Raw genomic sequence first — 23,704 nt, forward strand, 5'->3', positions numbered from 1 at the left:
CTGAGGCAAAAAGGTGTGAAGAGATTTACCCCAGCCTACAGAGCCAGTAAGTGAAAGAGCTATGATTCCAGCCTGGAGCCTGCCTCTGAACCACTCTGGTCAAGTTTGGTTTAATGCTGAGCTCTGGGATCATAAACCAAGGGTTGAATTCCAGTTCTGCCACTTGCAAGCTGGTGACTCTGGGCTTCGTACTTCACTACCACAGATCATAGTTTGCAGTCATAACATCAAGACAGTAGCATCACGTCTATCATGGGATCATAGGTGGGTTAATAAGGCATGGAAAGCACTTAGCACAGTGCCTGCCACACGGTGAATGCTAGATACTTTTGTTTTTACTGCATGACAATACCAAGGCACAGACCCATTTAGAATGGTGATATGTGCCTCTGTCCCAAAAATCCCCAGAAATAAGGAAATAAAAGTAGCAAGGCTGGTACCCCAACTTCTAGCAAAATTGACGAGTGTCAAGAATTAATAAATGCCCATTGGAACTTTGCTTTCATTTCAAGGGATGGTAATGAATAAGGGGATAGGTTCAGACTGGAAGTAACTATATGAAAGTGCTAGTGATCAGTAACTTCCTTCCAAAGGGGAAAGCATGGGCTGGGTGCGGTGGCTCACACCTGTAATCCTAGCACTTCAGAAGGCTGAGGCGGGTGGATCACCTGAGCTCAAGTTCAAGACCAGGCTGAGCAAAAGCAAGACCCCACCTCTACTGAAAGTAGGAGAAAAAAAAAAAAAACTAGCGTGTGGCGGGTGCCTGTAGTCTCAGCTACTCAGGAGGCTGAGTCAAGAGGATAGACTGAGCCCGAGTTTGAGGTTGCTGCTGTGAGCTATGACGCCACAGCACTCTACCCAGGGTAGCAGAGTGAGACTCCATCTCAAAAAAAAAAAAAAGTAGAGCATAAACAGTGCAGCAGAGAACACCTTTACGGTGGAGAAAACTGACAAACGCTACTTGGGCCAGCGAATCAAGGCTACAGCTAACAGTGATAAGTCACACTGATAGCATTTACCTTTGATATAATACATGGAATGTTATAGATAAACGGCACTTCACCTGTCTTACAAAACCCCATAACCCCAATTTAATCATAAGAAAAATAACAGGCAGACTCAAACTGAAGGACATTCTACAAAACACTTGACCAAGACTTCTCAAAACCATCAAGGTCGTCAAAAACAAGTCAGGGAAATTGTCAGAGCCCACAGAAACATAACTAAATGTAAAGCTATATTCACGATATGATCCTGGAACAGAAAAAGGGCATTAGGTGGAAAGGAAGGAAATGTGAATGAAGTATGGACTTTAGTTAACACTATAGTATCAATACTGCTTCATTCATTGCAACAAATGGACCATATTATGTAAGATACTGACATCCTAGGAAAGGGGGTGGGGTACAGGAGAACTCTATACTATCCTTTCAACTTTTCTGTAAATCTAAATCTATTCTAAGAAAGAATATTCTGTTTTAAAATGGTGGGCCAGGCACAGTAGCTCATGCCTGTAATCCTAGCACTCTGAGAGGCCAAGGCAGCAAGATCACCAGCTCAGGAGTTTGAGACCAGCCTGAGCAAGACGAAGACTCTACTAAAAACAGAAAAACTATCGGGGGATAGTGGCACACACCTGTTGTCCTTGCTACTCTAGAGGCTGAGGCAAGAGGACTGCTTGAGCCTAAGAGTTCAAAGCTGGTGTGAGCTATGAGGCCATGGCACTCTACCCAGGGTGATGGCATGAGACTCTACCTCAAAACAAAACAAAACAAAAAGCTACTAGTATGTCTGATGGTAAGATTACAAGCAATTTCTTTTCTTAGTTTTGTCTTTTTATTATTATTATTATTATTTGGTTTTCTGGGTTTTCTTTAGACACAGGGTCTATTCCAAGTACCTGGCTATTCACTGACACGCTCATACCACACCACAGCCCTGAACTCCTGGCCTTAAGCAATCCTTCCACCTCAGCCTCCTGAGGAACTGGGTCTGTTTTCTTAAGTGGCTTACAATGAATATGCTTTGCTTTTCAATAAACATTAAGAAAAAAATGAATGGATGCAGGGCCCTTTGGAGACAGAGTGCTATATAAATAAAAGTATTAGAGTTGTTCCTTGGGCAGCAATTAAAGCCCACTTGATCATTCTGCGCCTAGGCAGCTCTGGCCACCAGGGACTGGCACTCTCCCAGGGGAGGGTGGTGTGCTTCTGAGCCCTGCCAGCATTTTTCCTGCCTGTGATCGGCACTTGCTGGCAGAAGGGATGCCAGGAGCCAAGGCAGCTGCTGCCTCAGCCAAAGGGCTGTCCCAGGTGAGCCTACGCTGCTGGCTCAGAGGCCTCAGAGGCGTATCAGCCCCAGGAAAATCTTGTCCACCAGCTTCCAATCCAAGTGTCCGCCTGCTTTGAGTTATCGGCCCAAGAGGCAGGAGTGCTGCAAGTGGCCCTCAGCTCCCACCCTATGAACAAAAGACCAGCCCAGCCAGGAATGTGCGCTTTGTCTCAGGTACTCAGTTCACCATCAACCAGACCACCCCGACCTGGAACAGTCCTGGGTAGGCAGATTCTCTATTTTTTTTTTTCACAGTTTTTGGCCTGGGCTGGGTTTGAACCCACCACCTCCAGCATATGGGGCCTGCGCCCTACTCTTTTGAGCCATAGGTGCTGCCCCAGATTCTCTGTTTTTACACCTCTTTTAAAGCTAAGACTCAGAGAGGATCTCCAGCTCGCATGGGTCAGAGCAGGTATAAACTCTGATCTGCTCACTTCTTCAGAGTTGTCCAAAAGAAGAACACCTATCCTTCATTCTCTCGGGGACAGGCTGTGACTGTGGCAGATGGCTGGATCACATGTGGGAGACAGGGCGCTGGAGGAAGACAGAGCCACCACCCCAATACCAAGGGCTCCATGGACAAAGATCAGCTTGTTCTCACACCCAAACACCAGTTCCACCTCCAGGATCAGGAGGAACATGGGGGATCCCCCAGGACTGCCCTCTGGGATCCACATCCAATCAGTACCCAAAGGCATCTTCTGCCATCCTGGTGTCCAATTCCTACGTGGACACGCCATCCCCTCAAGGAGGGCCTGAGAAGCAGGGGCCAGGGGAGATACGGTACTGGGACATTTCCACTGTACTAGGATTGGGACCAGCTTCTCTCTCTGAGAGTTATAACAAGAATGCCGGGAGGAATAGCTCAGCTTTCTAACAGGTAGAAAAGAGTTTAATTTTTTATGAACACATTAAGTGGTCCCCACTTATTCTAGTGACACTTCCAGAGCTCACTCAGCCCTTCATAAATCAAAGCAACCTTTGATCAGAATTGATCAGCCTGCTTGACTGTCCAAAGTATTCCCCAACAGGGGCACCCAAGGGACTCTTAGCTGTTTCCAAAACCCAAATTCAAGCTCAAAAGACCAAGACCTATCCCACTGGGCCCACTCCCGAGAACCCCGGATGAGGTCTGAAAAAAGGCTGCAGGACACAAAACATTACTTTCCCAGATACGTCACATCAGCCACCTGCCTCTACAGTCAAAGCCTGTGTGTGCTGCACTCCTCTCTCTCGGACTCCCACAAAGGCTCCAAACCACCGTGGGAGAGTGTGGGACACCCCAACTCACATTCAAGACCTAGCTCTGCCTTCCCCGGAAGTGGGGCCCTGCCTCTTCTCCCCCCACAGCACAGAGCCCGGGCACAGGGATCAGCCCAGGCTCCATTTGTTCCTCCTAATGAGTCTTAAGTGTTTGGCTTGGGCTTCTGCCAGTCCTACTCCTGTGGGGAAGAGAGGGCAGGCAAGAATGGGACAAAGCTTGTGCCAGCTCAGCTCTGCTAGGCCCAGGGAAGACTGGCACAGACGCATCCAGGGGTGCAGCCAGACTCCCACTTGAGGCCCACAGCCTTCTCTGCCCTCCACTTCAGGGCCCTTCCACAATGCAGATTCCTGGGTACATGTCCTAGACTGGAGTACTGGGGGGTAGGCCCAAGAAAGTGCATTTTTAATAAACACCTCATGAAATTGCAATACACAATGCAATTTCAGGGCCCCTACTCCTAGAAGTCAGTGATAGGGATTTGGGCTGGTTTGTAAACTATGTACACAACTTTGGTCAAATTCTCAAATTTGATCAATAGCCCCTACCCCTCAAAAATAAAAACCAAAAGGTTAAGAAGCACTGGCAAAGAGATGGGTGTCTCAGTTCAGTTGTCTCTTATTGGTCACAACTCAGAGGCTCCATTCAGGCCCCCTGTCAAGGCAAGGCTACAGGGCCCTCTCCTTTCCCCAAGCGTCGGGGAATGATGCTAGTCCTCAAAGTGGCCAGTGGGTCTGGGAAAACCAGGAAGACAGAGAATTAGGCTGAGGGAAAACAGAATGCCAACAGCCAGGGGATCAGGTGAGGAAGGACAGAGCCTTAGGGACATTCCAGAATGCTTAGGCTGAAAGGAACCTTAGATATCAAGGGAACCAATCCCCTGGCATGAAGGGTAAATTTTTACCAACATCCAGTCCTCTCTAGGCACACAACCAAACCACATTTCCCACTCCCCCACAATTATGCCCATGAATATGGATCTCTGCTATGGTCTGAACGTTTGAGTCTCCCCAAAATTCCTATATTCAAATCCTACACCCCTGAGGTATTAGGAAGCGGGGCCTTCTGGGAGGTGATTAGGTCATGAGGTTGGAGCACACATGAATGGGATTAGTGGCCTTTTGAAAGGCTCCAGAGAGCTCTTGCCACCACACGAGGACACAGTGAGAAAGTACCATCTATGAACCAGATGCTGCTTTATAAAAAATACTGGTTTACAAAACCAGTATTTTATATTAGCAGCCTGAATGGACTTAAGTCTCCCTCTCTCCAGAATGCTGCAGAGGACTGAAGGCCCCAGAAGATCCTGAGCCACAATAGGGAAAGAGCCTGGGCTCTGAAAGACTTTGAGGTGCAGAGTAACCCCTACCACCAACCCACTCTGGACTGTGCCACAGGTGAGACAGGAACATTTTTGTGCTAAGTAAGCTACTGAGATTGAGGGGGGCAAGGGGTGCAGCATCTGAATTGGTAATCAGCCTACTGTAACCAATATACCCAACTCAGGAACACTGAGCCCAATGCGTAGAAAGGAAATGACATCCCCAATGTCAAAGTGAACCCCAGGTAAGGCAGAGCATTTTCTAACTACAACCTTAGATGAGAGGAATGGGCAGCCATGACCATATCCCACAACGTGGACAGCACCAATTCCCAAAAAACTTTATTGTTTCAAGTGGCAAAATGTCATTGGTCTCTGTGGGGCACCTGGTGGGGCAGAGAAAGACCTGGGTTGGGGCAGGGGTAGAGCTCTGCCCATTACAAAAATCAAAGGCTTTTATAAAAAATGCTATAAATTGGTATCAAAAGAAAACCCAAGGGAGGCTGAAGGAGGAAGCAGAAAGGGAAAGGAACAAAAACCTTCAACCACTAGGGACAGAACCAAGGCTAGGAGGGAAGGTGCAGGGTAAGGGATTGGGGAGGTGATACAAAGTGCATAAATGTGCCTCCCCAGACACTCCTCAGAGGTGGAGGGGGACAGAAGCTGCAGCCTAGGGTATGGTGGGGCTCCAGCCGTCTCCTTGCCGGGGATCCCTCAGGAACAGGCACTGCCTGAGACTGCCAGATGGGAGAGGCCCTGCAGTAGGGAGGGAGGAAAAGAGGTCAGGAGAGGACCCCATGAAGGCTCCAGCTTCCTCTCCCCCACTATCCTCATGGCTCCCACAGCTGAGCCCAGGCATAAGAAAGGCCTCTGGTGGGACCTACATCCCCCAGTTAGTACCCCCAGAGGTCACTCAGGCCAGACACAGAACATGGGGGACAGTCCGTGTTCTGACAGGAAAGCAGGATGGGATGGAAGCATTCCTCCTCTTCCATCCCAGGCCTGACAAAACCCTCTACTGATCTGAGTCATTACAGCTTGGCTTCACCTGCCTGTTTCCAGCCTCACATAGACAAGGGGATTGGAGGTACAAGCCTCCTGAGTTCTCCAGGGCAGCCCCGCATACACCCAGGTCCCAAGCTGGGACCAAGTCCAAGCACCTGCCCTCACCTCAGTGACTCTCAGACCTTCTTCTTCTTCAGCTTCAGGGCTTGCAGCCAGTTGGGTGATGATCCCTCTGACCTAGAAGGCAGAGGGTAAAGGTCAATCAAGAAGGCAAACTCTGGGGAAACTGAACAAAATGAGGAGACAGGGTAGGGACAGAAACCCCCCCCAACCAGAAGAGGCAGCCTGGGGCCTGGCTGCAGGGAGCAGAACTCTGCCATCAACCTAGCACAGTTCACTATGTCTAGGTCCTCTGTGAGCCTCGGTTTTCCTCGTCTATGAAGTAGGGGAACTCTCTTTTCAGGCTACTACAATAGGGTCAGTCAATGTCACAGCTCAGGGCACCTACCCTGAGGACTTCTCTGGCTTGGGAGGTAACGTAAGGGGCTTCCCCAGCCCCGGGACCTTGCAGGACTTGGAACGCTGCACTGCAGACTCCTTCTGGCTCGACTTGCTCTCCGCCAGCTCCCCCTCCTCAGCTGAGCGGTTCCGGGAGCGCAGCTTAGCCTGGGAGACAAGTCCAGATGCAGACTGATGTCAGAGGATCAAACAGAAGGATTCACAGAAGGCCAGGCCTTCTCCCAAGAGTGGGAAGTCCCCAGAGCCAAACTGGCATCTCCTGCACAGTCTTTTCACCGCAAAGAACGTGGAATCACTCAAAAGATGCACTTCCCTCCAAGCTGAGCCATGTCCTGAACATAGTAGGTCCTCAAAAAGATACTGATGGATTGAATTCAGATAAACTGGGCTGGACAATGTCAGTACAGACTTCCCAGACTTGTTCCCTCTGCCTGCCAGGCCTCCCCACAGCCAACTCCTATACCTGCCCCAAAGCTAAGACCAAATACTTACTAGAGGCCTTCCCAAAACCCCATCCCATGCCCTACCACCCCACATTAGGAAATAACTCCTCCCTCTCGAAATAGACACAGCCCTCTCTGTGCCTACCCAGTGATACCTACACTTCTCTCCCTGCCCAAGGTCTAACACAAGAACACATCTTGTACTTCCTTCCACCTGCTAGGCACACTGAGTCCAGCAGGCCGTAAAGGCATCTTCTAGGGCCCTCCATTGGAGAGGAGGCAGGAGAGAGGAGTATTGGGGAAATGACAGAAGGACAGAGAGAAGAAAGGCTGGATGCAAGGTGGCCAGCTGGGTGTACAGGATGAGTATCAGGCAGTACCTTCAGGGCTGACGGGCTCAGGCCAGGAAAGAGATTGACTTTCAGCCCCTTGGTGCCTAAGGACATCCGCGTCCGGCGGCTCTGAGGCTCCTCCACTACCTCTTCATCAGAAGATGGCACCCGAGCAGTCCGTGGCTCTGCAAGGCCCAGGAAGGAGGCTCAGCACACTTAGATGACCTGCCCCAGCCTCTGCACAGCCCAGGCCCAACACCCAGACATTGACGACAAAGACGTCATTAAATAACACGCTGGCCCTACCCGTGGAGTCCTGGAACAGGTGTGCATCCGAGTCGGCTGCCTCTGACAGGCCCAGGGTACCTCCAGGCCGGATGGCTGGAGCCCGGTGCCCACGCTTGCGCCCCAGGTTGGCACGGCTCCGGTACATGGCACTGTCAAGGAGCTCAGTGTCCTGCTCCGGATGACGGGGACACCACTGTTATTGACACCCTATGGCCCTGCCCCTCCCCACGGAAGCCCCTCGACAGCAGCTGATCCCTCCCTGTTCTTGTTCACATGATGCGCCCACAACCTGCTATCTGCCTCCTGGACAGAGACCACGGAAATGGGGTTCTGACTTTACCACCCACATTGTTCCCACAACAGTCCACCCACTGCCCTGGGCTCACCACCCACTGACCTCAATGAAGGAGAAATCCTGACTGGGGGTGCTGGGCAGAGGTCCTCGGGAAGGGTGCCGAGGCGTCTGGGCCAAACCTTGCACAGCCCGCTCAGGCCCTGAAGAGTCCCCAGTGCCATCCGTATCTTCTGACCAGCTGGCTTCACCATCAGGCTGTGGCCTCCAGGAGGGCAGAGGGTCCCTGTCGGGCTCCAGAGGCACCTCTTGGTCAGCACCTACTGTGGCACCTTCCTCCTCCAGCTGGACCCTGAGGCCTGAGACTGCCAACTCCTGCCGGGCCAGCATCTCCCCCAGCAGGCTCTGGGAGCCAGAGGGTGGAGAGCGGGCTGGGCACCCATCAGGGCTACAAAGGGAGAGACCAGAGGACAAGGTCACCCTCCAGGCCCCATCTCCCTCCTCTGAAGCCCACATTACAGCATCCCTCTGTCCCCAGCACGTCCCTCCTTCCCATGTTTTCCCCAGACTCCTGCACCAAGGACCTGGCCAAGGCCTTGAGCAGCACATTACACAGGGGAAGAGCTGGCCAGCCTGAGACCTTGGATGAGTCCCTTCCCCCATAAACACCTCAGATTCCTCTGTATTGAGATGCTAGGGGGATGGAACAAGCGTGCCAGGCACTCACACATGCTCTGTAAGTAACAACTATCATTACTGCTGCCGTCATCACTGTCGATGCTGTCAGTGTGTCCCCTCCCTGAGCACCTGTCTGGGCAGTCATGCTCTGTAAGATGAACCAGGTACTGGCCCCTTGCCTATCCAGCCTCATACACTGCTGTCATTGAGCAAGCTACTCCCTCACCTGAAAACGTCCCCCGACGCTATCCCTTAACGTCCTCTGCCCTCCATCCAATTCCCCTTCTGATGCTGCTCTGTCCCCTCCCCAGCAATCATAGCCACCTCAGCTCCTCTGGGTGCCAGCCCCTGCTTCTGTTCCACAAATCTCTGTCCCCACTGCCTATGAACTCCTCAAGGGCAAAGACAGGTCCTTTTGCCTTTGTGTCCCCAGCACCTGGCTAGGAGCCTGGCCGGGAGCTGGACTAAGCAAATGTTTGCCCAGTGAGTGCAAGGCTGGTTCACCTTGGACCTCAGTGCAGTTCGTGGGTCCCCTGCCTGCTGCTCCTCTGAGACACAACACAGGCACACCACACAATCTCACTAATTCACACCTTATGCACTGTCCAGCTGCCACTCCCCGAAATGGACACATACTCAGGCAGGAAGCAAGTCTGTCTGCTTGTCACTCCCTGGAAACACACCTTGCACCCACCACACCTGCCAGCATAGCAGAGCCACACCCGACAGACACACACATACACACACACACACGCACCCCCACTCGCACCACAGGAGAGCCCGGAAGCCAGGCCGCCGTTCCTGCCAAGGCTGGAGGGGATGGAGACCGAGGCAGGTGAAGCAACATCAAGCAGGAAGAGCGGGCAGGGAGGGGGCACACGTGTCAGTCTGTCCTTCCAGAAGCTGCTGACAGATGGAAATTAAAGCAGCCTGGGAAGGGGGAGGGGAAGCAGAGGCGAACCACAAGCAGCACCCTGGATGGGGGCCAGGGCCAGCTCACCCTGACAGCCAGCTTAAAATCAAGGATGCCAGCAAGGAAGGGGTGGCGGCAGCACCCCACCCAGACTGCAGAGACCGTGCCCAAAGCTTCTCCTTGGGGTGGGGCAGGCCCCACGAGCTAAGAGGAAGTGAAACACCCACTAGGTAACTGGCAAAATCCACTCCCAACAAGAGCTGGTCCCAAGCCACATGGGCAGAGGTCAGTGGAGAGAGATTGGTGGGCTCGGCAGGGGGCTTGAGAAGTAGAGAGTGGGGACAGCCCTGGAAAGCTCAGTGTATGTCAACCTCACCAGCCTGCCTCACCCTTCACCCCAGAATACCTACAAGCAGAGGCCTTCCCACAGGGGAACAGGTGAGAGGAGTGGTTAGGAATGTGGGTGCCAAGCTTGGCTGTGTCCCCACTATGCCTGTGTCCTTGGCCACAAGTTACTTGCCCACTCTAGCCTCAGTTTCTTCATCTATAAAATTGAGGCACCTAAACTTTGCTGTGTTTGTGGGCAGAAACATGTGCCTAACACACGGTGAGCACTTCATAAATGTAACAAGTTACTAGGCTAATGACCATCACTCACAACACAGTTCCCTGGCCTGAGAGGACGTGTCTCATCTTATACTGCCTGTCCCCCGACCCGGTCTAGACTTCAGAGCATCCTAAAGGCTTGCCTCTACCCGACCCCCACCTGCCACCACTGCTGCAGGGGCAACACAGGGACCAGATCCGCAAAAAGTAAACTTCTCAGTGCGCAAGCAGGGCAATGTGTCCAGAGAAGCAGATGTCCTTGACACCAGACAGAGCCAGGGAGGACCACGAGGCTGGGGCCCCAGGGGACACGAAGAACCCAAAGTCACCAGTTGTGGGAACCTCAACAAGTTACACTCCCGCTCTATGCCTCAGTTTCCCCAGTTTTGTGAGAACTAATTGACTTAGTCCTCACAAAAACACTATGAGTACTGGGTATAAATTACTCCCGATTCACAGATTAGGAATTGAAGGCCCTGAGAAGTAACTTGTCCAAGGTCACAAACGTGGTGATAGAATCAAAGCCCCCTTACCTAATAAGTGGATCCAAAGTCAGATTACTCTGAGCTACTCTCTAGGACTTCCTCATTACAAAGGGAACCTCCAAAATTTTCTTTAAAGAGCAACGTTCCATAGTGTAGAATTTCCCTATGCCAGATGCTGAGAACACTAGCTTTTTGGACCTCAGTCAAGGAAGTTTGGGAAACGCTGCACAGCTCATCTTTAAGGTACAAATAGATGCTAACATGTGCACTGAGTCTCCCGCACAGCCATAGCATTTTCCAAATGTTTTCTTTGGGACACATTTTGGAAAAGGCTGCCAAAAACCGTAAAATTCAAACAAACCCCTCAAAAGCAAGTTTCCTTTCAGCTTAGAGGCACATTTTCGGTTGCATACCACAAGGTTCACTTCAGCACAACAACTAAATCCTGAATTTGGGTAAAGTCAAGATTGGCCAGAAAACGGTAACATGGCCAGATAAACCTGGGCATGTTAAAGGCATGAAAGGACCAAAACTCAAGACGGCGGGGTGCTTCTCTGCCTGCCTCAGAAGGGAAATGCAGAGGGCTGTGGGTCCCACTCCTTGTAGTCTTAGGAGTCTTGAGCAGGCCTGGCACAGTGGTTCACCCCTGTAATCCTAGACATACAGACTGCTCAAGCTCAGGAGTTCGAGACCAGCGTAAGCAACAACAAGACCATGTCTCTACTAAAAGTAGAAAAACTAGCTGGCATCACAGCAGGTGCCTATAGTCCCAGCTCCTCAGGAGGCTGAGGTGGGAGGATTACTTGAACCCAAGAGTCTGAGGATGCTGTGAGCTATGACGTCACAGCACTCTAGCTAGGGCAACAAAGTGAGACTTTGTATCAAAAAAAAAAAAAAAAAAAAAAAAAAAAGTCTTGAGCCCAGTGGTCACCACTGAAAGCAGTTAATATAAACAAGATGGAAAGAGGTATTGTTGACTCTGTCACCTCGAGCAGGTCACACCACCTCTTGACCTGCCAAAAGAGAGCATAAAAACCCCTTTCCTGCTTCACGAGGCAGCTGTGAAGATCAGTGAGGTAAGATGTGCGGCTGAGCACGGGGCATCAGTTCTGTGAGTCCCAGGAAGAGAAACTGGGAGCCATGACTCCAAGCCTGCATCAGAACATTAAAGTTGGAGTCTGGGGCGCTCATAGGAGCCTCCCAACCCCTAGACCTATGCACTTCCTGTCCTGCAGTCTCGCCAGCAAGCAACCCCCCAGGCCTCAAGCTTTCCTACCTTCCTCGCTCCCTCCTTCTCCTTCTCTATCCCAAACGTCTCTCCCAACACCCCCCCCCAACAAGCCTCTCTAGCCCCTTCCTGGTCCCCCTTTCTCTCCACCCACTACCGCCAGCCCCTTCCTCTTCCACTTCCAACAGTCCCCAACCAGTCCCCTGTCCTGCCCCCTGACCCGTGAAAAGCTCCCACTCCAGGGTTACAACAGGCAAAACATTCTACTCACTAGAGAATAAAATCATAACTCAATGGATAGAAACATCAATGAAATAGATGCAATGCCTTCGTGCACCCTTCCCAGATGCAAAATCATCTCAGCTGGCTTTAAAATCCCATGAGACAGACTCCTGTGGACCTGTAAAACTACCACTCTGTTCCTCTGGAAAGTTTTTTTCAGTACCTTTGCACACAGAGACCAAGGTCATGGGGCCAAAAGCCAGGTCTTGACACCTTTCAGGTTCTTAAACATGCTCTCCAGGGCTCTATGACAGGGCAGGCAACAAGCACCAATTCTTGACCTCTTCAAGAACCAATGAGTGCTACTGTCCACTCCCAGCTATGGTGGTCCTGGCCAAGAAGACATGAAATCCTCCTTCCTTCAATGAAAACGTCCATGTTCCATGGCCCAGGAGCAACTGTGGCTTAAGGGCTGACAGATCCAGGGAATGGCCACTGTGTACAAGCATGGAACCTACCAGAAACCATCCAAGCTGTGACATGTACCATTTCTTCCTGCACAGTCACAATTCAAAATCACCAAGACGTGGTGTTATAAAAGAGTAACACCTCAAACATTATGGTTCCTTTCAAAAAGGAACTCACCTGTGTGTCATTTCATTTAAAAAAAAAAGAAAAAGAAATAAAAATAGTTTAAAATGTCTCAAGTTTCCAAAACACTAAAAGTTCTTGAGAAAAACTCTCTCTGCTTCCCTCAGGAAGGTTCCAATTTTCCTGATAGCTATCACACTTTCCCTCCTGCACCAGGATGGAGTTCCCTTACCTGGTTCCAAAGCCGGAGGCTTCTCCTGTCTCCATTTTGGTGTCTTCAGGGCGAGTCTCCAAGGAAGGCAAAGAGCTGTCCTCACCCTGGATCTCCGGCTCACTTGTCTCACCGACCCCCAGCTCCCTGCCCACCACGAGGTCTCTGGTCTCCAGGCCAGGGGACAAGCTACTGCTGTTCCCAGGGCCAAGCTCTGAGCACTGGCTGACCTCTCCCACCCCATGCTCCCTAGCTTCACTTGGGGCCCCGAAGAGCTCCAGATTCCGGGGCCCCAATTCCTGGGCCCAGTCTATCTGCCCCACTCCACATCCCCGTGGCTCCTGGGAACCTCCAGACTCCAAGTCACAGGGCACCTCCAAATTCCTCAAACCCAGGCTGTCACCCCACTCCATCTGGCCCACCCCCAGCTCTCTGGGCTCTCCAAGACTGTTCCTCAGGCTGAGGTCAGGGGTCCAGTCTGCCTGTCCAACTCCACGCTCCCTTGATTTAAGGAACTCTCCGGCCTCCACCCCTGACCAGTCAGTCTGCCCCACACCACTCTCCCTGGCCTGGCTGTGACCCACTTCTCCCACCTCAGTCAAATCTCTGTTCCTCACCCCAACATCAGAAGTCCAGTCCTTCTCCCCACCTCTAATCCCCCTGGGCTCTTCGGCCCCTCCACTTTCCAAATGGCTGGCCAGCTCCACGTCTCTCAACCCCAGGTTGTCTGACCAGCCCATCTGTCCCAAAGTATTTTCCCTGGCCTCACTTGAGCCCCCTGAACCCACACAGCTGGACACTTCCAAGTTCCTGAGACCCAGCTGGTCAGTCCAGTCCAGAGGCCCAGCCGTGGTCCTCTCAGGAGGCACGAAGTGACCACTTCCCAACTTGTTGGAAGGGCTCAGGCCAGCACCACTCACTCTGTCATTGCCAATGATGCCAAACTGATAGCTTCTCTCAGTGGCCTCCATACAGACGTCCCCACTCCAGTCCTGCGGCTGTGGGCTAAATGCCACCTCTGGCTGGGGGGCAACACCGAGACTGAACTCACCGGCCCAGCCTCGTTTCCCCTTCTCCCTGTCTTCCAGGCTGGCATCACCAGGGCTCTGAGCCCCTGCCTGCTGCCTCTCCTGTAGCCCCCCCACCTCCTGGAGGGCCTCATCATTTTGCCAGGTGGTCTGCTCTCTGGGTCCAGGTGCCCCATCCCGCAACCGGGAGGTGGTGGGACTGAATAAGCCCCCCACATCTCTCTCTTCTGGCCGGCCTGCATCCCCACTAGCCTCACTAAGGCTGTCTTCACCGCTGGGAACCTTCTTCTCAAATTCCTCATCCTGTTGCTGGGCTTCCTCAGGGCTGAACCCAGAGCTCAGGGCTCTCATTCCAAAGCCTCTGTCCTGGGTGCCGAGGGTCCTGGAGCTGCTACCGCTGCTGTAGTCCATCGTCCAAGCACTCTTCCCGAACTCCTGGTCCTGAGGTTCTGTGCCCTGGCTGCCATAGGTGCCAAGTGAAGAATTTCTCTTCTCAAACTCCCGGCACTGCTCCTCGCAATCCTGGCTGCTATACCTGCCCAGGTGGTCCTTCCTTCCTGATTCCTGACCCTGCTCATCATCATCCTGACTGGTGTAAGCACCCAGAGAATCTCTCTTCCCAAACTCCCAGTCCCCCAGGCTTACATCTCTACTGCTGTAAGTACCCAGCAAGTCTCGCTTCCCAAATTCCTGGTCCTGGAGTTCTGCATCCCGACTGGAGTAAGTGCCTTGGGAATCCCTCCTTCTGAACTCCCAGTCCTGAATGTCCACTTCCTGGCTCCGCTGAGTGCCAAGCTGGGCTGGCTTTCCAACAACCAGGTCTCGGGCCGGGAGGCCCCCAGGAGCAGACACTTCACTCTGGTCTTGGCCACTGCTGGCCTCAACCTCCTCGTGGTTGATGCCACACCTGCTGGCCCACTCCCTGGTGTTTCCTTTCCCCATTCCTTGCCCCCCATACTTGCTGGCCCAGTCCCTTTCTCCAAGGCCTGGGTCTCCTCTAGGGCTTAAGCCTCCAAGACTATAGTCCTGAGTAGCACTTGGGCACCAGCTAGAAGAGCTGAAACCACTGGGGTGTGGATCCGCTGTGATTCCAAATTCACTCTGCAGATCTTTCTGGGCCCAGCCAAGGAGTCCCTGGGAATCAGAAAAAAAGAGAATAGACAAAGAAACAATGCTTAGGGTCAATCAGGAAGGGAGTCAATCCAAAATGACAGAAAGCTGTGTGACCCTGACCAAATCACCTGACCACTCTGGGCCTCAGGGCCCTCAATTTATTTATTTATTTATTTATTTAGAGACAGAGTCTCACTTTATTGCCCTCGGTAGAGTGCTGTGGCGTCACAGCTCACAGCAACCTCCAACTCCCAGGCTTAGGAGATTCTCTTGCCTCGGCCTCCTGAGTAGCTAGGACTACAGGAGCCCAACACAACGCCCAGCTATTTTTTTGTTGCAGTTTGGCCAGGGCTGGATTTGAACTCGCCACCCTCAGTATATGGGGCCAGTGCCTTACTCACTGAGCCACAGGCGCCATCAGGGCCCTCAATTTTAAATGAGGAGAATTCCTACTGGTGGGGCTAGTGTGAGAGGATTAAAGGAGACCATTTATACCAAGTACCCAGCATAACGCCTGGCATAAGATAGGCACTCCATGGATGATCTTACGGTCATGTTTACAACCCTTGGCCCTGCCTAGAGGAAAGGTCCACACAGAGGAATCGGAGGGGGGAGGAGTGCACCTGCAATTAGGAGAGGTCAAGATTTAAAGCCCCTCCCCTCTGCAACTGCTCTTGCAAGACAAGATTCCCACAGACAAGGCAAGCAGACCCCTTCCAGCCCCTGGGGGGGTACCCCAGACCCTTCTCTAAGGAAAGTGCCCCCTGCCTGGCCCTCTCCAGAAAGGCCTCTCAGCCTTCACCTCAGCCCAGGGAAGGCAGCAGGGACAGCCTCTGGCATTGGGGAAAATCCCAGCCAGGGCTTCTTGCACTCCGCCCCCTCCCACTCTCCATGACTCACCCCCACAGGCCGGAGAGCCCTGGGTTCAGGGCTCCGGAGCCGGCCGGCCTCATCCCTCAGCGCTGCATTGGCCAGCAGCCGTTCCAGAACAGACATGCTGGCCTCCCCGTCCCCAGGCCGGGCCATGGTTCCCCACTCCCCCACCCACCGCCCGCCCCAGGGCTGCTGGGTGCGGCCAGGCTGGGAACAGGGACGGGGCTGGGACCCGTCCGACGGCTCTGGCTCTCGCTTGCCCTGGCCCTGCTCCCTCTGGAGCAGCTGCAGCTCTGACAGCCCCGCCCAGGAGCCAGTTGAGTCACCCACATCCCAGGACAGACACACCTACTGCAGGAGTCAGCTTGGTCTTAACCCTTCCTGCTCCTCCTCCTCCTTCCCCCAGCCCCCAGCCACCACCACCCCCGGCTCCGCCTCCTCTTCAGCCCCGCCCCTCCCAGCCCAGGCCAGGTTTGAAAACTAAATTTCAAAAGCCACCTGGCCTCCAGCTCTTAAATTCAGAGGCAGCCGGTAGGGGAAAGGGCACTGGGCCGAGAATTAGTGCTGGCCCGGGCCCCAGCCACCAACTTGCTGGGTACTGCGCAAGGCTCTGCCTCCTCTGGCCTCAGCTGCCTGCCTGCAAAGCAAGTCTTAAGCTCAATGGTTACACATTTGTAAAAGCCAACACTTATTAAGCACTTACAAATAAGCCAGGCACTATTCTTAGCACTTTCCGCATGTTGTAACTTATTTAATCCCCGCCATCACCTTCTAAGATAGAACTTATCACTGTTATCCACATCTGTAAGATGCAGAAACAGAGGCAAAGGGTGGAAAAGCAACTTGTTCAAGGTCTCATGGGGCACAGAAACATCAGAGCCAGGAGACAAACCCAAGCAGTCTGGTTCCAGAGCCCACGCTCTAAATGGCTATGCAATTTTGCCTTGAATGGAATTCTAGTAATCACAGACACTGAGCACTGAACACTGAGCACTCAGGACACATTGCACCTTGGGCTTTCCACATCTCATTTCCCTGAAATACAACTGGGGGAGGCCAACGCGATTATTATGAAATAACTCTGAAGCTTAGTGGTGAGCTTGGGTACATTCCCAAGACCAATCAGCAAGCCTGGAGTCAGGACAGGAACTCACGCTAAGCCCTACGCTCTGCCCGTGCAGCTTTACCAGACCTGAGAACAGGTCCCCAGCTGCCTCACTCACTGCTGCATCCCAAGCTCTTGACACGTAAAGCCCATGTTGAATTAAGCCTACCCAAGCCCTCCATCCTCAGAGCCACCCCCACCTGTGCCCATCCTCACCTCAGAGCAGGCACCAGGGGACTGTGTATCCTTCAGGTCAGAGCCTGCTCCCCGCCTTGTGCTGCCAGAGCTGGGTGGTGGCGAAGCCAGGAGGTCATCCAACCAGCGAGAGCTGTTTTCTGGGCCCGTAGGCTCAGGAGATGCCCTATAGGAGTCTTGTGCCTCTGTCCTGGGTTGAGTGGTCTCGGCCTGAGCTAGAGTCATGGTTTCCTCCTCAACAGGCAGAGCCTGCCCAGGGCCAGGGGCATCAGCAAAGAGGACACAGGGCTGGTCGGGGGGTGCTGACTGCTGCTGCCCCAGGACTGGCTCCAGGATGGGGAGGGCTGCCTCCCTGGTGGCCTGAGGGAGGGGAGACTCCTCTCCAGCCAAGGGCTCACGATCTTCATATCTCTCCTCTGCCTGCAGCAAGGACACTGCAGGTGTACCCCCAGATGTAGAGAGGGCTTCAAGGAGAACTGGGGACTGAGGCTGACTCTCTCCATCACCCTTCTGTGTCAGGGAGATATCTGAATCCTCCCCCTGCACCCAGGAACTAGGCCTTCCTGGCCTCCCCAGAGCTGACCTATTCCCTTGCTGCTGCTGGGACACTCCTTCTTCCCTGCTAGACACAGCCCAATTGCCAGACTCAGCGGCCTCAGCTGCCTCACTGGCTTCAGTGATGGGGGAAGGGGGTGGGGAGTCCAGCCTCCACACTCCCAAACCAGACGGCCGCGTGGGAAAGGTCCATTCAAAGGACTGTGACAAGCTCCAGTTGGACTCTGCCCCAAAGGGACAATCCAGGGCTGATTGGCTCCCCTGGGTTTGAGGCAGTGAAGCCAGAGAGCCTCCCAGTTTCTGGTCCTGGCCATGTGGCTGGAGCACACCTTCAGAGAAACGGCGCTGAGCCCGGCTACCGGAGCAGAGAGCTGCATCACCTTTGGATGCCTCTTCCTCCCCAGATGGAAACGTCCGAGCAGGATCCAGCAACTCACCCCCCTCAATCCAGGGCCGATCTGAGAAGGCTGGGGGCTGCTCTGGGCTGTGGGACTCTGTGATCTCCTCAAGGGGGGGGCTGCTAGGTCTGGGGTCCTCTGGAGCTCCCTCAGCAGGAAGCCCCGGGCTAGGGGTATGACAGGGGCCCTCTTCAGCCATGGCTGCACTTGGGGATGCTGGAGTTGTGGGTAGGCAAGGAGAAGTCTCAGAAGCTGTGAGACTCTGGGATTCAGGAAGCTGAGAGTGGCAAAGAGAGCTCTCATTAGGCAAGCGAAGATGGAGAGGCCCCATGCCAGGGCCTAAGGCTTCAGCATGGAGGCCTGGGCTGCCAGAGTCTCCATTCTCTGAAGCAGGACTTGGACTTGAGGAGACCTGGGGCTTGGAAACCTGCAAGAGGAAGTCAAGAGCTGTCATTAATCTCTCAGCTGGGCAAGGGAGCCTCCTCCACCCTCATTCAGAGACCCCGACTCAGGTCCTCCTTGGGCTGTCACTCCACAGACCACGGAGAGGAAACCAGAGCTCAGGGACCTAGGGATACACATCACGGTCATCCCATCTCTGGGGCTTTTGGGAAATCCAAGGAGGCCCCAGAGATATTTAGGACAGGGCTTCTCCAACTTCTTAGGGTCACAGAGTCCCCTTTTAGGCATTCTCCCCCGCCCCCCAAAAAATGCGCCTAGCTTTATTCACATAGCATCATTCATACCATTTCAGGTGGCTGGAACCCCCACCCCCATACCCCTCAGCTCATCTAAGATCTCCTGAAAGGCCTTGCTGTAGGGGTCAAGGACATATGTTTTGCAAAGGGAAAAGGAAAATTGGGAGCCCAACCATCTGGGCATCTCAGCATTCGAGTGTCAGGAAGAGGGTGTGCATCAGAGCAGGATGCTAAGCCCAGTACAGCTGCAGAACCACTCCCAGGAGAGGTGGTGTTCCCTGGCACATGACGTATACACACAGGTCCCAAGGCTAACCAAGGAAGGAGGAAGGCCCTCAAAATTCAGGCGAAAAACACCTGACAGGAGGGAGCCACCGTCCTGGTGGTGGGCCCTCCAACCAGGCCCATGTCCCAGAGCTAGGTGAGTGCTGGGTCAAATTTGTGCACTCTGAGCACAAGACCTTTACAATGGGGAAAGGAAGGGGATGGAAGGGACACCAAGCACCTGCCACTCCTTCACCACTCTGCTCCACACCATCTATCCCTAAGAAGTAAGTCTGGCTCTATCTGACCTCTGCCTTCCCTGAGGTCACGCTTCCTTGCCGCACTTTCCAATTTTGACTGTTTCACCCACATCCTCACATCATCGCTGGGCAGAAAAAAGGGATCCTGCTTGCTTCTCAAGGCCTCTTCATCTTCCCTCCCCCCTATACAATATCCTAGTTGTAGAGCTCATGCCCTTAAACTATACCAACTACAACCTACCCTGTTATTGTCCCCTGAAAACCCCTCACTCCATGAAAACTATAGCGCCTGGATCACTGCAAGTCCCTCCAGCACCAGTGTAATAATTTACAGTGATTTCCATAGCCAGAGTGACCATCCTGGCATCCTGTTCCCTGACCTCCCCTACCGCAGTGATTCTGCAACCCATCCTCTCCCAAGGTCACACCAGAGACCTTGTCCTTACCAATGACAACTTCTGTGTCATCTCAATCCCAAGAGTCCTGCTTACCCACCCCAGCTCTTTGTCCCCAGCGTCCTCATTTTCAGCCCTTCTAGGAAACATAGCCCATTAACCCTAATTCCGTCTCACTGCACCCTACTAGCCACCCTCAGGCCCTCACTTCTCTTTGTACCACCATTAAAGTCGCTCTTTATGCTACACTCGATTCTCTCATCTGCTTCATCACATTGTTCAACCTGTTTAGATGCAGTTCCCTCTCCCCCAGCACCTGAGCGCTGCATATGGCTGCAGAAAAGCACACACCCATGATGGCTGGCCTTGCTTCAGACCCACCGCTGACTTCAAGCCAGTCCAGTGGCTGCCCAGAATCCCACTGCATTCCCACCTTCCAGTCACGCCTGACTCTTCCGAGCAAACCTCCACCACCTCCCCCCATCTTCTTTCAGATGACAGCCCTGCTTCCTGTCCCTGAGAAGAGAGGGCACCAGCAAGGAACACCCACACCACCCCCTCACCCCCAGCACCCCCACTCCCTGCACGTGAGCCCAAGCACTCCTCAGCAGTCAGGCACTGTCCTCCACATGGCTGTGACCAACCCCTCCTCTCTCTCCAGCACCAGTGATCTACTGGATCATTGCCACCATCACACAAACTGCTCTAATTTCTTCTGTCTTAGAAAAACAGAGAAGCAAACCAAAAAAACCACTTAGCCCCACATTTCTCTCTAGCTACCACCCAATTTCTTGAAAGCACGGTCTACATTCACTATCTATAGGTCCTCTTGTCCCATTGTCTCTCTCTCTCTCTCTGCACATAGACTTTTCTCTTTCCTGTGCTGCCTAACTACTCGTCAAGGTCACCCATGACCTCCCTGGAGCTGAATCTCATTCTGGATGATCACCTCGCCTGACCTCCTATCCCACAGGCTGTCTTCCCACGGCCGACCGGGCTCTCCTCCCATCTCCCCATCTGCTCCTTCCAATTTCCTCTGCTGGGCCTCAGGGTCCCTCCCTCCTGCTCTGTCCCCACTCCCCTGGTGATCTCAGCCAATCTACATTGACAATTCCCCACTTTTTCTAACTTGCTCATCTCCCTTGGATGCCCAACTTGACTATCTAGCCTCCCACTTGACATCTCCAATGAAATGTCTGCAAGATGCCTCAAACTCAGCAAATGCCTCCTACCTCCCCTGAGCCTTTTTCACCTTTAGAAGCCCCCATCTCAGTAAATGGTTACATCCTCCTTCCAGGTGCTAGGCCAAAGCTCCGGAGTCATCCTGGATCCTGCATTTGCTCTCTCTCCTCACATCAGTCTATCCAAAAGTCCTGTCCACTTCACCTCCAAATTCTGCCCACAAGTAACCATTCCTCACCATCTCCGCCACAGGTTGCTTCCAAGGGCCAAGCCATGGTCATCACTCTCACCTGGATTATTCCAACAGCTCCCCCATACACACACACACACACACACACACACACACAAACACACTGGTCCCTACTGATCTGACCTTCCTGCCACTGATACTTAACCCAGCGAGCACAGTAACTCTTTATAACTAAGTCAGTAGCACATCATGCCTCCCCTCCTAACCCTTCCATGGTTTCTTCCCCTCACTCAGGCTAAAGTCTTAATAGCAGTCTGTGAAGCTCAACACAATCCGACCTCATCACCTCTTGGGCCTCACTACCACCCACCTCCTCACTCGATGTGATCCAAACATCCTGACCAGGAAGACACCAAGGTCTTTTGTACTTGCAGGGCCCAGTGCCATGAACGCACGTGACTGACTCCCTGCCCCCTGCAGTGGCACCCTGGTCCCAGCGCTCAGCTCACAGCAAGCGCTTCGTCACTGTTTGCCAGATGGCCAAGGGAAAGAGGCAGGTCTCCATCACAGGGCAGCCAGCACAGCCTGGGCCTAGGTTACTGGAGAAAGCTGGCTGCCCATCCCCTGAGCACACTGGTGGAAAAAGGAGGGGGTATCACAGGAAACCCCCAAGAAACTCTCCCCTCTTCTGAACCCAGGAAAGGCCATCTAGCCACGGAAAGCACTGGAAGCAGATGCTGCAGTGAGCCCTTGGCCACACAGTCATCTCTCAGGTGGGACTAATAGGGCCCACCAGCCAAAGTTAGCATAAGGACCAAGTTAGTTAACATTCCTGGGACATATCCAGCACAAGGCAGGCACTTCACCAATGCCAATTGTTATGGGTATTATCATTACTGTTCATAACAAGCCTCACGGCCCGAACCACACTTAGCCACCTAAGTCCCAGGGCAAAAGCCCTCGGGGAAGTTACTGCTTCCATGGGCCTCAGTTTCCCCATCTGAACTATCTGGAGGGTGGAACAGATGATCTTAGATGACCCTTCCAGCTCTAAAGGAGCTATGATTCCGATTCCTAACAGGAGGATAACTCACAGTAGCAGGTGGCTCAGAGCTGGCTGGCTTAGCCAGGTCTCCATTGACAGCCAGGTCAGAAGGGAGGATCCTGTGAGGGAGAAAGACAGAAAATAAAAGCCCAGAATATTAAAGCCTGTCACAGTAAATGGGAGAAAGTCTCTTTATGCAACTTCAAATGCAGGCAAAGGATGAAAACCCTAGGCATTTACTCCTGAGCGTTTCCTGGAATTATTAGGGTCTTAGAAGCCACAGAGCAAGTGCCCTGAGAGATAGCACTTGCTCCCTAGTTGCACATGAAGGGTTAATTTCCCCTAGCTCCTTTAGGTAAAGCGTCTTGCATGCCCAGACCCCTCCCCAGTTTTCAAAAAGGTAAATCTTCCCTCCCCTACCCACAAGGGGTTAAAATTCTCCTTCAGCCCAAAAGAATACAGCTGGTCTCTGCTGCTATCCTGCCAATACTTCTCTAAGAACACTAAAGGGGATGGGGGAGGGGAAGAGTGATTTATGCAAGGTTGAAGTTGTTCCCCTTAAGAGTTGCTTGGACCAAAAGGGATGGAAGGCAGAATCCAGCCTGGGCAGCTGTGTGACCTCACAGCACCCTGGTCTGGGACCAGGGTCAACTGATGCAAAGGGTTAACTCTAGGGCCAAACCTACAGACACTTACAGGTGAGAGAAGGCAGGGCAGGGCAGGGCAGAGGCCTTCAGCTTCCTGCCCAGCCCAGCCCCTCCCCTCATAGCAGCAGAGCCCAGGAGACCAGTCATGCCCTGAGGACCGCCTCCTGAGACTTTTCAGACTCTTCCTCCAATGTCCTATGTCTACCATCCCAGCAGTGGCAGCCAGTCTTCCTTTACACTAGGAGCGACTCTAGAGAAGTGTATCACATGCAAGTATCTCCAAAGAGCCGTAATCTGTGTGCAGGCACTAGCTGGCCTGGCATCAAGATACGTTCCTGTCTTATCTCTCCCATCAGATTCCTCCTCACTGGCAGAGACTGTGCCCTGCTCATCTTGACACAGACCCCCACCCCAGAGCTGGCACACTGCTCTGCCACAGCAGGAGCTGGCAGTTAGATTTTAGAATCAAACAGACTTGAATTCAAACTCCATCTCTGCCTCCTAACTTGCTGAGAGGTTATGTGAAGTCACTTTTAAGCCTCAGTTTCTTCATCTCTAAAATGGGTCTAATATCCTTTTAACAAATGAAATAGCAGTGGATTCAATGTGGCAAAGTTTGGTGCCCAGAGCTCAGTATAAAGAAACCAAAAATAAACTTCTATATTATACATCTCAAATCTCTGCTACAAACATGCATCAACTCTGTCAAGAGAATGACAGCTGTAAAAAGCACACATTAGCCGGTGCAGTGGCTCAGTCCTGTAACCCCAGCACTCTGGGAGGCCAAGGCAGGTGGATTCCTTGAGTTCAGAAGTTCAAAACCAGCCTGAGCAAGAGTGAGATCCCATCTCTACTAAAAATAGAAAAACTAGCCAGGTGTGGTGGCGCGTGCCTACAGTCCTAGCTACTCGGGAAGCTAAGTCAAAAGCATATCTTGAACCCAAGAGTTTGAGATTGCTGTGAGCTATGATGCCATCCATGGCACTCTATCCAGGGCAAGAGTGAGACTGTCTCAAAAAAAAAAAAAAAA

The 23,704-nt window shown here is 52.8% G+C and overlaps 1 protein-coding gene across 4 annotated transcripts in view; it reads right to left on the minus strand.

Annotated features, from left to right (window-relative positions):
- Positions 1 to 5,237: 5,237 nt before the first annotated feature.
- Positions 5,238 to 23,704, minus strand: part of TNKS1BP1 (tankyrase 1 binding protein 1) — a 23,779-nt gene continuing 5,312 nt past the window's right edge. For 2 of the 4 annotated variants that reach the window (XM_023507822.1, XM_012812450.2), the window contains exons 4-12: positions 22,077 to 22,146; positions 17,062 to 18,420; positions 12,748 to 14,888; positions 7,898 to 8,240; positions 7,519 to 7,669; positions 7,261 to 7,397; positions 6,427 to 6,584; positions 6,084 to 6,155; positions 5,238 to 5,669 (exon numbers count right to left, since the gene is read on the minus strand). In XM_023507822.1, coding sequence (XP_023363590.1) covers positions 6,095 to 6,155; positions 6,427 to 6,584; positions 7,261 to 7,397; positions 7,519 to 7,669; positions 7,898 to 8,240; positions 12,748 to 14,888; positions 17,062 to 18,420; positions 22,077 to 22,146 — 4,420 coding nt within the window. In that variant the 3' untranslated portion in view covers positions 5,238 to 5,669; positions 6,084 to 6,094. Of the gene's footprint in view, positions 5,670 to 6,073; positions 6,156 to 6,426; positions 6,585 to 7,260; positions 7,398 to 7,518; positions 7,670 to 7,897; positions 8,241 to 12,747; positions 14,889 to 17,061; positions 18,421 to 22,076; positions 22,147 to 23,704 lie in introns of all 4 variants that reach the window. The other 2 variants (XM_023507823.1, XM_023507824.1) reach the window with 2 other exon arrangements.

The sequence above is a fragment of the Otolemur garnettii genome, unplaced genomic scaffold, assembly GCF_000181295.1.
Source record: "Otolemur garnettii isolate 467f Iridium unplaced genomic scaffold, OtoGar3 scaffold00209, whole genome shotgun sequence".
Lineage (NCBI taxonomy): Eukaryota > Metazoa > Chordata > Mammalia > Primates > Galagidae > Otolemur > Otolemur garnettii.